Source organism: Apium graveolens, chromosome 4 (genome assembly GCF_009905375.1).
Source record: "Apium graveolens cultivar Ventura chromosome 4, ASM990537v1, whole genome shotgun sequence".
Classification (NCBI taxonomy): Eukaryota; Viridiplantae; Streptophyta; class Magnoliopsida; order Apiales; family Apiaceae; genus Apium; species Apium graveolens.
The window spans coordinates 216,222,327-216,239,793 of NC_133650.1; the positions used below are offsets into that span (position 1 = coordinate 216,222,327).

The 17,467-nt window shown below is 33.7% G+C and overlaps 2 protein-coding genes across 2 annotated transcripts; one reads left to right on the plus strand and one right to left on the minus strand.

The window, feature by feature from the left end:
- The first annotated feature begins 5,832 nt into the window (after window positions 1–5,832).
- Window positions 5,833–8,312, plus strand: LOC141720601 (uncharacterized). Its single transcript, XM_074523102.1, has one exon. The coding sequence runs from the start codon at window positions 6,661–6,663 to the stop codon at window positions 8,167–8,169; it is 1,509 nt and encodes a 502-aa protein (XP_074379203.1). The 5' UTR covers window positions 5,833–6,660; the 3' UTR covers window positions 8,170–8,312.
- Window positions 8,313–9,515: 1,203 nt separating this feature from the next.
- LOC141720602 (heat shock cognate 70 kDa protein 2-like) lies at window positions 9,516–12,767 on the minus strand. Its single transcript, XM_074523103.1, has 2 exons — window positions 12,464–12,767; window positions 9,516–11,453 (listed from the first exon to the last, which is right to left on the minus strand). The coding sequence occupies exons 1-2, from the start codon at window positions 12,675–12,677 to the stop codon at window positions 9,724–9,726; spliced, it is 1,944 nt and encodes a 647-aa protein (XP_074379204.1). The 5' UTR covers window positions 12,678–12,767; the 3' UTR covers window positions 9,516–9,723.
- Between the last annotated feature and the right edge of the window lie 4,700 nt (window positions 12,768–17,467).

The following is a 17,467-nucleotide window of genomic DNA, read 5'->3' on the forward strand; positions in this document are numbered from 1 at the left end:
CTTTATTCTCAAATCTCAGCTGATCATGATCATTGAAATCTTCAAGTCCAATAATCTTCTTATCATCAAAAGAGACATTGATAGATTCCATGACAACCCTTGTTCTTAAATTGTAGACTCTGAAGGCTTTTGTGGAAAGTGGATATCCAACAAAAATTCTCTCATCAGCTTTTAGATCAAATTTGGATAGCTGTTCAGGATGAGTCTTAAGAATAAAACACTTACATCTAAATACATGAAAATACTTCAGATTTGGCTTCTTTTTCTTCACCATCTCATATGGTGTCTTTCCATGCTTGTTAATAAGTGTTGCATTCTGAGTAAAACAAGCAGTTTGCACAGCTTCAGCCCAAAAGTAGGTTGGTAACTTTGCTTCGTCAAGCATAGTTCATGCAGCTTCAATAAGAGTTCTATTCTTTCTTTTAACAACTCCATTTTGTTGTGGAGTTCCAGGAGCATAGAATTCTTGCTTGATTCCATGGTCTTTGCAGAACTCTTCCATGATCAAATTCTTGAACTCAGTGCCATTATCACTTCTTATGATTTTCACAGAGTCTTTGACCAATTTATTTAGTTGTTTGACATGATCAATCAAGATAGATGCAGTTTCACTTTATGGTGCAAGAAATACACCCATGTGTATCTGGTGAACTCATCCACTATGACCATAGCATATTTCTTTTTTGCAATAGACATGACATTCACTGGACCAAATAGATCAACATGTAGTAGGTGATAAGGCTCAAGAATTGAAGATTCGGTCTTGCTCTTGAATGAAGATTTCCTTTATTTTGCCTTTTGACAGGAATCGCAAAGGCCATCAGGAGCAAATACTGATTTTGGCAGTTCTCTCACAAGATCTTTCTTGACTAGTTCATTTATATTGTTGAAATTTAAATGAGAGAGTTTCTTGTGCCAATTCCAGCTTTCTTCAATTGATGCTCTACTTAACAGACAGATTGCAGAACCATCAGTATTTGTTGAAAGCCTGGCTTCATAAATGTTACCATGCCTATATCCTTTCAGAACAACTTTGCCTTTAGATTTGCTAACAACTTCACAGTGTTCTTCAAAGAAATCCACATGATAACCTCTGTCACAGATTTGACTAACACTCAGCAAATTGTGTTTAAGTCCTGAGACTAGAGCTACTTTTTTAATGATGACATTCCCAAGATTGATATTACCATATCCCAGAGTTTTTCCCATATTGTCATCTCCATAAGAAACACCTAGGCCAGCTTTCTCCACAAAGTCTGATAGCAGGGCTTTATTTCCAGTCATATGTCCTGAACATCCACTGTCCAGAACTAGGATGTTTTTCCTGTTGCCCTGCAATCACAAAGACCACTAATGATTAGTTTTAAGGACCCAGACTTGCTTGGATCCTTTGGCCTTATTAAGTTTGTTAACATTTGCAGCGGATTTAACATCAGAGTTTATGTTAACAGTTTTCTTATCAGAATCTACAATATTAGACTTTGCATCAGAACTTACACTAGAAGGAATAATGCTAACTTTCTTTAAAGAAGGTTTTATTTGATAATAATCATAGTACAAACTATGATATTCCTTACAAGTATAAATGGAATGCCATAAGCTACCACAATGAAAACAAGGATTTTGTGGCCTATATCTAACAGACTGACTCTTAACTCCTGATTTTGAAGGTAAGGAGTTTATATTCTTATTTTTCCTGCAAAAAGAAGCCAGCTGGTTAGAATTTCCACAGTTATAATATTTATTTCTAGGAGCATTAGGAACAGGCTTATAATCATTGCTTTTATTCACACCTTCCTTTCCATTCCTATTTTTCCTAGGTGGCTTTACCTTGTTTACATTCTTAACATCTTTCAGCTTATGCTTAAGCTGCTTCTTTGTCATTAAGCCTATGTTAACTTCAGTTGGCTTATCCTGTTTTGGTTTGTCAGAAGTTAATTTCTCTTTAACTTCTGATTTATCAATATCAGACTTTACAGCTACAAACTTAACAGGATTTACCTTTGGCTTTTGTTTAACAACTATAGGCTCAATTTCTACAGTTCTTTTATCATTCTTATCATCTCCATAACCTAAGCCCTCTTTCCAGTTTCCACTACTTAACAAATTTTGAGTTGTTCTGCCAGAGTTAGTCCAAGTCCTGATAATCTCTCTTTCCTTTTCTAACTCTGTTTTTAGAGATTCATTCATTTTAAGCACTTCATCTCTAACATAGAAAGCATCATCTTTATCTTTCTGAGTTTGATGGAACATAACTAACTCTTTTTCTAAATAATCATTCCTCTTTTTATCAGTAAGATTTTCAAAAGTTAATCTTTCACATGTTAAATTTTGATCTCTATAACTAATGAACATGGTTTTAAGATATCTTCTCAACTCAGTTATATCATTAGTATGAAAAGCATAAGTTGTTTGAGGTACCTTTAACTCAGCAGCTTCAGAGCTGCTATCAGCATTTGCCATCAAGGCATAGTTCACCTCACTTTCAGAATCTGAAGTGTCTGACCAGCTTTTCTTCTTTGTGACAAGAGCCTTGCCTTTGTCATTCTTCACTTTCTTGCAATCAGGAGATATGTGGCCTTTCTCACCACAGTTGTAGCATTTAACATTTGAGTAATCTCCTCTGTCAGACTTTCCTCCTTTGCCTTCAGATTTTCTGAAACCTTTCTTTTCAAAACTTGCACCTTTCCTGGAAAACTTCTTTCCCCTTCTGAATTTCCTGTATGCAATCTTTGTGATTTCTTTCACCATAAGAGCACACAGCTTCATCATCTCTTCATCAGGGTCCATCTCAGATAGACTTTCTGTTTCTGAATTCTCATCACTATTAGAACTTGGTGACTCAGTATCAGACTTTGTGATGAGAGCCTTTCCTTTGCCTTTCTTTGAGACAGCCATTTTAGGGGATTCCTCATCAGCCTTAAGAGCAACTGTCCTTGACTTTCTCCCATGCCTCTTGCTTCTTTGATCCATCTCAAGTTCATAAGTCTTGAGTATACCATAAATTTCATCAAGAGCATAGTTGTCTCTTATAGTTGTGGCCTTCAAATACCAACTTTCAGGAAGAGCTAAAAGGAATTTCAGATTATTATCTTCAAGATCATATTCCTTATCCACCAGTGACAGATCATTCAAGAGTTTGACAAATCTATCATATAAACCAGTCAATGACTCATCAGGTTTTGAGTCAAAGTGCTCATACTCTTGAGTGAGTATAGTCCTCCCGTTCTTCTTAATTGAGTCAGTTCCCTGGCATCTTGTCTCCAAGGCATCCCATATCACCTTTGCAGTCTTGCAGTTAATTACCTTGTTTGATATGACATTATCAATGGCACTGTGCAGCAAATGTCTTACCTTTGCATCCTTTGTAATAGATGAGATATCTTCAGCTGTATATTCACTTTTCTCCTTTGGTACAGTCTGTGATGGCTGATCTGCAACTACAACAGAGAGCTTGGTTGGCTTGTGTGGTCCTTCATTAATTCTGTCAAGGTATTCTGGATCTATAGCTTCCAGAAACATAGACATCCTCACCTTCCATATAGAATACTAAGAAGGTTTCAGTATGGGAACTCTAATAGTCTCATATCAATTATGAATTTGAGTCTTTGGAGTTTTTTCAGTTTTGGTGGGCTTGGTTGGAGTTTGTGCTTCTTCAGACATGATTGTTTTTGGATCTTTACTGTATGTATATTGTTTCGTTTCTCTTTGGATACTGTTAGTTGTTAGATGGCGTTGGTTCTTTGCAGTTGTTTGCCTTTGGTTACTGATACGTGTCTTGTAAGTAATACATGGTAAGATCTAAATCATGCAGTGGCACTGAATGAGAAAGAATGTGTCTATTTACAAGAGCCAAGCTTCGGTTCTTGATAAGTATGCAGCTGCAAACTGCAAGGTAACGAAATTCCTTCCTATCGTTATAATCTGTAACTTAAATCTCAGTGAAACCAAAAAAAAGTTGTTTGTGAACTACTATTTGTATTTAAATCTAGAGATGAAAGGTCCTGTTATTTATTAAATATAATTCTCCTGCTTCCACTCCAGACATGCTTCAGATGCTTATGGACACAAATATGGATGCTTTAGATTGGCCCAATATAAACGATTCTAATACATCAAAATAATTTCCATAATTAATTAGTCATGATCATACATAGATTTATTTTATTTTTTTTACTTAACTTTGTGATTTTTTTTCTATAATTGTAAAAATTGTAGTTTACAGAAAATAAATGACACATCTAATATCTCATGTCAAGTATAGTCTATGAATAATAACAAGACTTTTGAATTTTGTCATTTAAAACACCCATGACAAACTATGCAGATTGTCGGTGTCTAACAACTCATATCTTCTGAACAAGAAAATTAGGTCAAAGCTTTTGGTGTTTTTTAGTTGGATAAGATTAACAACTCACACCTAATTTTTCATTTTGTTGTATCACAAGATCCTCTCATGACAATATATAGTTCAAGAGTAAAAATGATATTCTATTTTTTGCTGCAGTTTGATACGATTGTGTCCAACAACATATATGGTGATATATTATCAGACGAGGCTTCGATGATGACTGGTGCATTGGGATTGCAAGTACAAGACTAATGCATCACTTCCTAGCCAGATATTTATGATTTATAAATATATTAGTTCTCACATTTGTACTAATAAGGTGTTTAACGAGCATTTTAGGTTAGATGAATGTTTGTTATATGTGTTATTGATGTAATGGTTGCTTGATTGTAATTAAATTGAAAAAACATGTTTCTTATTTTTGGGAAATTTAAAAATAAATCAAATAATTCCTATCAATTTTTCATTATTAAAGTATTGTCGGTGAGGCCCACTGGTGAGGCCCACAATATTCTACTAATTGTCAAACACCTATTGCAACACTGGTCAACACCTATTGCAATCCCGGTAACGTTACAGTAGCATGTTTCTATAACAGATAATCAGGCGTTGCAATAGGATGTGTCGGGGTTGTAATAAATTGTTTTCCCAACGGCTAAAATTGCAATCCCCTAAAAGCGTTGCAATAGTTTTTTTTGCACCTATATCAACGGTTTTTTGGTTTTTAGCAACGCTGATTGAAAGTTGCAGTATGTAAACTATGGCGTAGTGCGTGTTTTTTTGATAAAAGAAGTTGTTTCTCGTTTGCATGAAACTTTTATATCAAAGTTTCGGATAACAAAATTTTTTTTAGTTCAACAAATAATTGGTAAATTGTCACATAAAATTTTGTTTTTGTTTACATTAATCTTACAAGAATTCAGAAATTTAAAAACAAATTATTAAATTATAAATTTCAATGGGTGTGTGTGCTTTTTCAAAATCAGTTTCACTATTGTCAGTATCCCCTCCATCCTAATATATATTAGTTTGTTTGAATAGCACGATTTTTAATAAATTAAAACTTGACTTCAATATTAATCACACAAATGAGGTAATGGGTGTTAAAATAAGTGTGTTATATGAACGAGTGATTGTGATAATTTTAATAAGCGTTATAAAGAAAAGATTCATTCTTTTTGGGATATTCAAGAAAGAAAAAAAGGTCTTACAAAATGAAGGATAAATTTTCAGAATAATTATTTTAACTACCATTGAAATACTTAACTGATAATGGAGTATTTAATCGGTTAAAATTGTCCATTTTTTTTAAATAATTATTTTAATTAATTTTTTAAAAAAATAACGATTATTTTAATCATTTTTTCTATATAAAAATTGGACGGAGGGAGTAATTATTAAAAATAAATCTGAGACGTTAGTTCCGACAGAGTTGTGAAGAACTGAGACTCCCCTCCAGACAGCCCCAAAATCACCGTCATAACGGCAAGGGTAATACCCAGAGCAGGCTCTTTCCTTTTGTGTCGAAAGTGATGTATACACACAAATAATATTACAAAACATAATAATCCTACGAAATATCATCTCTCCCTCCTTAAAAAACATACATGGTCTCCCTTTGATTATAAATCTATCCTCAGCTCTTTCATTTTATCAAACAAAACGCGTCCCTCTTTCTCTCAATAACCCCACAATTTATATAGTTGCGTATGTATGTATATGTCAAACTGATAACATTGACAAGTTGAAAGAAGGGAAAAATATGATGAAGAGTGTTGTCAAGATTACTGAAAGTCCTAATCTTTGTGGATCTTTAGTTGTTCAAGCTTATCCTAAAAGGTATTCTTCCAAGATCCCATCTGATTTAGTCCTTTTCTTGGGTCTTGGCTTCATTGATTGGTAGATTTTTAACCCTCTTTTAGTACTGATTATCATTTTTTTTTGCTATCGAGTTTCTTTTGATTTTTTAAGTAAGCCCTTTTGTTTGATTGTTGTTTCGATGACTATGGATTTGATTCAGCATGTTTCTGTCTTTGGAGCACTTTATATGCAGATACTTAAGATGGGTTTTGATATACACCTTTTCTAGTGTGTCTTTTCCCCTATTGGGTTTTCGGGATTTTGTCGAATTCTGTTTGATTCTTACTGTAGAGTTCTAGGTATAAGTATTTTGGTGTGTTTGGGGATAATTGAGAAATTGAGGGGATAATATGATTAAATCTGTAAGTATTTTGATTATATTTGTGTTGAGATGAAATTTTTGGAATCACAACTAGGATTAGCCCTCCGACGAAGGGAGACCTTCTGAGATGGGAGATTCTCTTCTCACTGCTTTGTCTTTAGAAAATCATTACCCGTCAACCCTTTTATCCATGGATTCAAGTGCATCTTCGTCACATGACGAATTAGACCTAGAAATGAGTCGTCACGTTGTTCTCCCCCGTCCACCTGATATTAATTTACCCCTTTCGGCTGAACGAAGCCCCCCTCTTCAACCATGGAATTTGGAAGTCTGTGATGGTCTTGATGTTGGACTTGGGACCCAAATGTATGAGGCTGAAACTTTTCTCACTGTGCCTAAGGTTGGACGAAAATGCGCTAAAAGGGTAGATAGCATATGGGGTGCGTGGCTCTTCTTTAGTTTTTATTTTAAGCCTGTTTTTAATGATAAATCCAAGGCTAAGCTTATCAGAGACAGCAATGGGCTATCTGGATTTGATAAATCAGATCTTCAGCTTGATGTTTTTTTGGTTCAGCATGATATGGAAAATATGTATATGTGGGTTTTTAAGGAAAGGCCTGAAAATGCATTGGGCAAGATGCAACTGCGAAGCTACATGAATGGGCATTCACGACAAGGAGAGCGTCCCTTTCCCTTCAGTGCTGATAAAGGCTTTGTTCGTTCTCACCGCATGCAACGAAAGCACTACAGGGGACTTTCTAACCCGCAGTGTGTCCATGGCATTGAGGTGGTTTCATTACCCAGTCTAATGGGTCTCGATGATGATGAGCGCAGAAGGTGGATGGAACTCACAGGTCGAGATTTAAACTTCTGCATCCCACCTGAAGCGAGTGATTTTGGGTCATGGAGAACACTACCAAACACCGAGTTTGAATTGGAGAGGCTGGCTCCTGTAAAGAATAACAACACACACTCCAGCTCAAAGAAGTTGCTTAATGGAGCAGGGCTTAACCTTTCAACACAACCATCCAACCACACTAATGGAGATGTCATGGATGTGTCTCCTCCTAGCAGCAAAAGGAAAAAAGATTTTTTCCCACATGGAAACGATGATGAATGCTATTTAACTGTTAATCCTCCCGAGCAAGTGCCAAATTTGGAGATTCATTCCAATGAACCACACTGGACGAATGAATTTACTGGTGTAATGAGTAATGTTGTTGGACCGGTTACAGCTGCGAAATCGATTTATGAGGATCCAGAAGGATACTTGATCATCATCAGCTTGCCTTTTGTAGATCTTCAAAGGGTTAAAGTTTCTTGGCGGAACACACCCACTCATGGTATAATCAAGCTATCCTGTCTCAGCACATCGCGTATGCCATTTATTAAAAGGCGTGACAGGACCTTCAAGCTCGCAGATCCATTTCCAGAACATTGCCCCCCTGGAGAATTTGTAAGAGAAATCCCTCTGTCGACCAGAATTCCAGAAGATGCAACTATAGAAGCATATTATGATGGACCAGGAACATCTCTTGAGATATTGGTTCCGAAACTACGTGAAGGACCAGAAGAACATGAGGTGCGTGTTTGCCTCCGCCCTCACCTTGGTGGTAATGATCTTATGTTAAAGTGAGACGTGATGTAGCAATATGTAATCAGTAGTTAATCGTAGTGGGTGGTGCTTTATTATTAACAAACTCTGCACCGCACAATCTAAACTATGCATGTATCTCACAATTATCCTGTAAGCTATTATGATATTTTGCTATTTTATCATCTGGTTTAGCATGTTTTTGCTACTGCTCGTTATGCATCATGAATTTATGGGCTTAATCATGCAGATGATTCATATGATAATCACATTCAGTCATGAAAGTGATAACCGATGATTTGTCCTTATGGTAAGATACACGAACTCCAAACCGCTCGTGAAAGTATTATTTCTCCCGTCGGTGAACAATATTTCTGAACATTTTGGGAAGCCGCGTAGTACATAGGATAGTCTAATAAGAAGATACGAGAAAATTTGGGGATCAAAATATAACATTTTTTGGTTAAATGTTTTGACCAATTTAGTCCAAGTTTTTCATTTTGTGACGTGCGGTGTGGGTTAATTACCTATCCAAAATTTTTGTTTTGGTTTCAGTGAACAAATATTAACTGAAACAAATATTAATTGAAATGGGATGAAATTTGTTTGTTCGTAATTTTTATTTTTTTTTCATTTGATGTAGATAAATATTTTAAGGCATTCCTCATTCAAATTCAAAGTCCGGGCTCAAGACAAATAGCTCATTTCTCCCTGAAACGTCATTTCTATCTAATAGTTCTTACAATGTACAAAACCAGTTTGAGAATCTCATCAAAACCTTAAACTACTCGATTACACAGCGTCGGCGTGGCGTAGCTCTGTCTAAAATTATAAATTGGGTGTTAATGTCTGTACACTGATGAAAGGGTCAGAATTTAAAAGGAGTAAGAAACATAAACCATCTTATTGTATGAAGCTTAAAAGTACACATCGCTCCTCAAACAAGTTATCAAAAGATAGAGGTATAAATCGCTGCTCACAACTAATATCTTTGACCGTTCAAACCTTTGTCAAAGACTGTACAAATTATCAAAAAATAGAGGTGGCACAAAAACACCAACTAATCCTTATAGGTATTTGAAAACATAAAGAACCTGCAGTAATTGGATTTTAAAATATGAGACAATAATATAAATAGATCTATCTTTAACCAGAAATTAAATACTTAATAATTCTCAACTTACAAAAGGAACATCCTAACAGAAAAACAAAAGGAACTTGCCTTTACCAATCAATTTGATAAAAACTCTGGGTTTCTGTCAAAAAGGGGTTCCAACATTATGGGACTGCAAACTGTCAATACCACTCAGTCCCACAATTGTGAGATATTAATTCTATTTAGATTCTATGCATTTTAAATATATCCGTAACTCACTGCAAGGAATCAATTGCTCAAACCAGTAGTCTTGAATAAATCCAGAAATTCCAACAAAGTTTCTTCTTTATATCATCAAATATAAAGAACCCGGTTGACATAATATTGGAGATGGATATCAAAACAGATCCATCTCAAAACCAAAAAATAGAAGTTCGTTAAACTGTCTAGAACCAACAAAAGTAAATTCAGAAAGTAGATTAAAACACTGGACTATAAATTTAGTCGACCTCCTCGATCTTGGGACCAGCACTGCTGCCGCCACCTGAAGGAATGTCTTCATCGTCCATGGGAACTCCACCTTCACCACCCTGGTACATCTTTGCTATGATTGGGTTGCAAATGCTCTCCAACTCCTTCATCTTGTCTTCAAACTCATCTGCCTCAGCTAGCTGGTTGCTGTCCAGCCATTGGATGGTTCCTTCAATGGCATCCTCAACTTTCTTCTTATCATCTGCAGAAAGCTTGGAAGCAATCTTCTCATCCTTCACTGTATTCCTCATGTTGTAAGAGTAATTTTCCAAGGCATTCTTTGCCTCAACCTTCTTCTTGTGCTCTTCATCTTCTGACTTGTACTTCTCAGCTTCCTGAACCATCTTCTCAATATCCTCCTTTGATAGTCTACCCTTGTCATTGGTAATTGTAATCTTATTCTTTTGGCCAGTTGTCTTATCCTCAGCGGAGACATTCAGAATACCATTGGCATCAATATCGAAGCAGACAGTGATCTGGGGCACACCTCTGGGAGCTGGAGGGATGCCAGAGAGCTCGAACTTTCCAAGCAAGTTATTGTCCCTTGTCCTTGTCCTCTCACCTTCAAAAACTTGAATCAAAACACCAGGCTGGTTGTCAGAGTAAGTAGAGAATACCTGCTCTTTTTTGGTGGGGATAGTGGTGTTTCTTTGGATCAAGGTAGTCATGACACCTCCAGCAGTCTCCAAACCAAGGGAAAGAGGGGTGACATCTAACAGAAGAAGATCTTGCACCTTCTCATTGCCCTCACCACTCAAGATGGCCGCTTGAACAGCAGCACCATACGCCACAGCTTCATCAGGGTTAATGCTTTTGCACAGCTCCTTCCCATTGAAGAAATCCTGCAATAGCTGCTGAACTTTGGGAATCCTAGTAGAACCACCAACCAGTACGACATCATGAACAGTGCTTTTATCCATCTTGGCATCCCTCAAACACTTCTCCACGGGCTCCATGCACTTTCTAAACAGATCCATGTTCAATTCTTCAAATCTAGCACGGGTAATGGTTGAATAGAAATCAATACCTTCAAAAAGGGAATCAATCTCAATAGTGGTCTGAGCAGTAGATGAAAGAGTTCTCTTTGCTCTTTCACAAGATGTCCTCAACCTCCTAAGAGCCCTGGGATTTCCAGTGATATCCTTCTTGTTCTTTCTCTTGAATTCCTGAACAAAATGGTTGACCATTCTGTTGTCAAAATCTTCACCACCAAGATGAGTGTCACCAGCAGTTGCCTTGACCTCAAAAATACCCTCCTCAATAGTTAGAAGGGACACATCAAAGGTACCACCACCAAGATCAAAAATCAATACATTCTTCTCCCCAACACTTGTAGCCTTCTTGTCCAGACCATAAGCAATTGCAGCAGCAGTAGGCTCATTAATGATACGCAGGACATTAATACCAGCAATGACACCAGCATCCTTGGTAGCCTGACGTTGTGAATCATTAAAGTATGCAGGGACAGTGACCACTGCATTCTTAATAGTAATACCCAGAAAGGCCTCAGCAATCTCACGCATTTTAATCAGAACCATGGAAGAAATCTCCTCTGCTGCAAATTGCTTATCCTCACCCTTGTAGGATACAGTAATCATGGGCTTTTCAGCAGGTCCAGGGGTGACTTTGAAGGGCCACAACTTGATGTCACTTTGAACTGAGGCATCAGAAAACCTCCTACCGATCAACCTCTTAGCATCTATTAGCATCACAAGACAACATGTTAGAACTTTAAAAAAATCAGATTATCTACATACGTAAAGAATTTCTAACCAAATTTTAACTTTGTCAGTATGACAAATATATAAAATACATACATATATGACTTAATGACCTTTTAAACCTCAAAGTTTGCACCAATATACCCATCAGCTGTAGTTCATTACCCCTTTTTGCCCCTCAGGTATCATTTTAACATGCACATATGAATATATTACTAACATTGATTCTGTTATACACTACAAATAATAGATGAACAGATGAAGGTTTCAAAAAGAAACAAGAGTAGCATAAAGGTTTCAACAAGTGGGATTACGTTACATATACAACCTTTCAAAACTTTTAAAGAAGTTGAGAACAAATTTGATCAAAAAACAAAAAAGTTGTAAAAAAAGCTTCAGTCTTAAGCTGCAAGATGATTACTTTAATAAAAAATAATAATTAACTTTTGACCATTTAAATCCCAAACACGTATATTTTTATTTTTGGACAATTCAGATTTCTGCACCAGCATCATAACTGCAATGTTATAAAACGAAATCATATCTATAAATTCCTCAACTATTTATCAAAAGGGCCAGCTAATTTCTCATTACGCTAATAAGACAGGATTTGATAAGACAGCATAACTCTAATCCGAGACCAAAAAGGTCTAAAGAACACCCACAGACATTATATCTGACCAAGTTAAAATTACACTAGTACTAAACAACAGTAAATGTGGTTATCACATCACATCCACATCAATAACAACAATTAGAGCATAAACAATACGATATTTAGATTTAGCAAAAAAAAAAAAAAAAAAACAATACGATATTTAGACACAGTTGACCAAGTCAAACAATGCTACACATGCATCCACGAAAACAGGTTATCAAGCTTCATAGATCTACATTACATTACATGCCTCAAATACATCTAAAACAACAGATGTATACATACAAATACACGCACAAAATCATACATTTAAAGGGCTAATGAGCTTACCAAAAACAGTGTTGATGGGATTCATAGCGACCTGATTCTTGGCAGCATCACCAATCAAACGCTCAGAATCAGTAAACGCAACATAAGACGGCGTCGTTCTGTTCCCCTGGTCATTGGCTATGATTTCAACGCGGTCGTGTTGCCAAACACCAACACAAGAGTAAGTGGTTCCCAGATCTATTCCGATCGCCGGACCCTCTCCTTTTCCGGCCATCTCTAACTCAGAGTATTAGGGTTGCGGCGATTGTTTTAGTTAGGAGGAGGGAAAAGATATAGGCTAGGGTTTGTAATAAGAGTGAAAAGACAGGGTGTTAAGGTTGTTTATATAGGTAAGGTGTTTGTGTTGGGGTTACGTTGGGGGGTTCCAGAATGTTCGATGACTTGTGTTCACAGCCGTTGGATTGTTTTGTTAAGATTCTACGGTTTCAAATTGGAGTGTAGGTCAGACCAAAGAATATACAACACCAACTTAAAACCCATGCGAATTTATTAATATTTTCTATTTTTTATTCTTTATGGTTTTACTACAAGCACTGTTCTAAAAAGCGGGAATCAGAATTGTTCGGTGGAGGAGTGGAGGAACCTTTCGGTGATTAATCGGATTGATTAATCGGAACATTAATCGTAATAAATTTATTTAATAAATAATAAAAAATAATTCTATTTAAATGTCATTAACCTTCCATAAGATTTACAAAAATAAAATCACATATCATTAATTCAGTATTGATGTTTTAATAGTAAGATTTATAAAAAAAACTACCATCACGAGTTCATAATTGATATTTAAGTAATTTATACTAATTAATTACTCTGACTACTCACTAATATTACTTGATAATTAGAAATTACTATGTACAAATTCAAATCTTAAGATTTTAAATTACTACCTTCTTGCTATTTAAGTGTTAATTATTGAATAAATTTAGAATACCTCAAAATTGTGAATCTATCGAGCAAACAAGTTGAGTATTGAGATTTGAGAATAATTCATTACGAATTTGTATAGAGGATTTAGGGATATAAGAATATACGATTGTTTATGTGTGTAAAAGAGTCAATATGTTAATATATTATTATTAATATTAATTATTAAATGTTAATGATTATTTAAAAAAACTTTATTTTTTTTAAAAAAATTATTTTTTTATTAATTTCAAACTTTGACCGATTCGGCCGATTTTTGACCCAATTCGGCCGATTTTTTCAGAACTGCCCGACTTTTGACCGATTTTTCAAAAAACCGTACTTTGACCTGATTAACGATTAGTCGAGACGGGACCCGTCCGAACTCCGATTAATCAGCCGATTAATCAGTCGATTAATCCGTTAATCGGCCGATTTTTAGAACACTGACTATAAGCAGTGTTGTCAAAAGCGCATTAAGCGGACGCTTAACCGAGGTAAAAGCACTTGGATTAATGTAAAATCGGATATTCAAGCGTTTAGTAAAATTTAAGCGGGTTTAAGCGCCTCTAAGCGGAATTAAGCGGATTTTGACCGCTTAAGCGGTTTTGACCAATTAAATGGGTGATTAAAAATGATTAGAAAAAGTTAAATATTATTTTTTTAAAAAGTGTAATTTGATATTTTTAAATATTATTTGTATTTTTTAAGTTGATCGTGACTTTGTGAATGATTATTTTATTGATTTATTATAATACGTGAATGTTATCTCTGTATTCAAAAAGATATTCATTATTTTAATGTATTTATATATAAATACACATATTTTTTTTATTATCAGATTAATTGTCCACTTTTAAAACTGCTTAAGCGTCTGCTTAAGCGCTAGAAGGTGAACTCACCGCTTAGATTCGATTTGCGCATTTTACAACACTGACTATAACTAGCTTTATAACCCGTGTAATGCACGGGCATGCTTTAGATTGTACTATTTGAATCTGTTTTCGCTGTAATTGTTGATTATATATTTATGTTGTTATAAATAATTTATTTGCTTATGCATATGAGCATGGGTGATTGAGATATGTTTGTATTGGTGCATTAGCAAAAGGTAATAAATTATGTTAGTATACATTTTTTGTCAATTCATAATTAATGGTATTTGTAATATGTTAATGCTTAAAAAGTAAAATAAATACAAGTGAGTAAGTGTGCATGATTATATCAATCACTCTAAATTATTAATTTGTTTTTTTTTTAATTTTTTAATGTGTTTATATGTTATAAATGTGATTAACGAGCCATACTATATAGGCAATTGGCGTCAGTATTGTAAGTTTACTCACAGAATTACATGTGATACTCTCCGTCCCCATAACTTTCTATTTTGGGATGTTACAACAAATTGTTAACATTTTCTAAAATAACATATAATTTTTATATGGCTCCAAAATTTACCCTTGATTACTTAACTTTTCTTTAACATAATTTATTTTTTAAATATCCGTGTCTAACAATGATGTTAACAACTTATGGGACGGTGAGAGTATATGATATATATTATAGAATGATTAATAGTGAAGTATAAATCGTACATATCTGTATAATAGTTTATTTTTTATGTCTTTGAATTTAATATATATTTTATCATTTCATGACGATGTTAGATTGATGACAAATAAGAATATACGATTATGTATGTGTGTATGTCCCTATATCAATATATATAGAGAGTTGTATCTTTATTAAGTTATTTGTGATGGTCTTCTTAATTTTGTGTGTTGTCAGGAATTGTTGTCGGCAATACTTTTGTAACTTATGATCGCAAGCATGAGAAAATTGGCTTTTGGAAAACCAATTGTTCTGAATTATGGGAAAACCTTAATATTACCGGTGCTCCTTCTCCAAAACTTTCAGTTGAGAGCAAACCAAATTCTACTATAGTAGTGCCACCTGCAATGGCTCTGATGGGACCTTCACATAATATTATTCCAGGTAAAATAAGCTTCTAATTTTGTGTCCTTGTGCTTCCAGATCTATTAATGATATTATGCTAAATACAAACAGAATATGAGATTGGAGGGTGATAATGTATAAGTTCATTTAAGTTTCAATCCTAGGGATGGTAATTTATAATGATCTGATGGATATCCGATCCGTACCGTTCCAATTGGATTTTTCTGAACACGAATTTTTCGGGTTTAGGTTTGATTTTTAAACCTAAAATAATTTCGGGTCAGGTTTGGGTTTAGGTCATACCATTTTGACCCTGACCCAAAAACCCGTTTCTAACACACCCGAACCCAAAACCCGTATTAAAACATAAATAATATATTATATATTATATTTTAAAATATGAGTATGTATCTATGTATGTAATGTGTGTATGTGTGTGAATATGTATGCATGTATATATGTATATATGTATGTATATGTATATATGTATGTATGAGGATGATGTTAAATTGATGACAAATAAAAATATATGAGTATGTATGTGTGTGTATATGAGTATGCATGCATATATATATATATGTATATATATGTATTTATTAATTTATGTTTGTATGTATGCATATACGTATTTATTAATGTATTTATGTATGCATAAATTAATTATATGAGAATTTAATAATTTTTAATAAATAAATGATGAGATATAATAAATAGTATTATATATATATTAATGATTCGTCAATTAATATGTATATTAATTGTAAGCAATAAGTATTATATAAACTTTAATAGTCAACTAACAAATATTAATTGTGAGAATAAATGTAAAATAAATATTATATAGATATTAAATAGGGGCATAATCGTCATATGTAATAATATGTGAGTATGTATTTATGTATGTATGTGTGTATATATATGTGTATGTATGTATATATGTATGTATGTATATATGAGGACGATGTTAAATTGATGACAAATAATAATATATGAGTATGTATGTGTGTGTATGCATGTGTGTATATGTGTATGCATGCATGTATTAATATATATATATATATATATATTGTATGTATGCATCTACGTATTTATTAATGTATATATGTACGCACATATTAATTATAAAATAATTAATAATTTTTAATATATGAATGATGAGATAAAAGAAATGTTATATAGATATTAATGATGCGTCAATTAATATATATATATATATTTATATTAACTGTGAGCAATAAGTATTATATAGATATTAATAGTAACTAACAAATATTAATTGTGAGAATAAATGTAAAATAAATATTATATAGATATTAAATAAGGGCATAATCGTCATATGAATTAAATTGCTCATCAAACCCTCTGTTGTTGTATTATATATATAATAGATTTTAATTCATTCAATTAAATACTAATATTTATTTTATATAAAATTATAACATTATTTTGAGCATGTTTCATATTAAATGATCTATACTATACTATAATAACCGGAATGTGGTATAATTTGAGATGCCTTTTTTTGGTTAGTTTGGTTGTCCCCGTTTCAGATCTTTTTAATCAAGTGATCATGACCGTTACATTCAAATACTAAAAGAATATACACTACTCAAGCTCCCAAGTTCGAATCCCGCCAACAACAAATATTTTTATTATTATTTATACAATAGTAAAGCTCCCAAGTTCGAATCCCACAAACAGCAAATATTTATATTATTATTTATACACTACCCAAGATTCAGTTTCGAATCCGCCAACAACAAATATTCATATTATTATTTATAAATATACTAATTAAGTAATGATAAAAAACTTATTATAATTTTCAATATTATAAAAATATTAATGAAGACTCGTGCATCGCACGAGTTGTAAAGCTATTATAAAATAATAGGTGTTTGATGATGTATAATATGTACATGTGTTGTTATATTAATAAAATAATACAAATTTTTAATCTAATATGTTTTTGTTAGAGATTTCAAAGTTTTTATTATTTTCTTTAAAGGATATAACGGTTGTGATTGAGAGTGATAATCAAAATCAAAAATAGAAATAATTCAAATTACAAATTATAAATTTATCAGTTATTACTCCCTCCGTCCCACTGGATTCTTTACATACTTTTTCCTCGTATTTCGC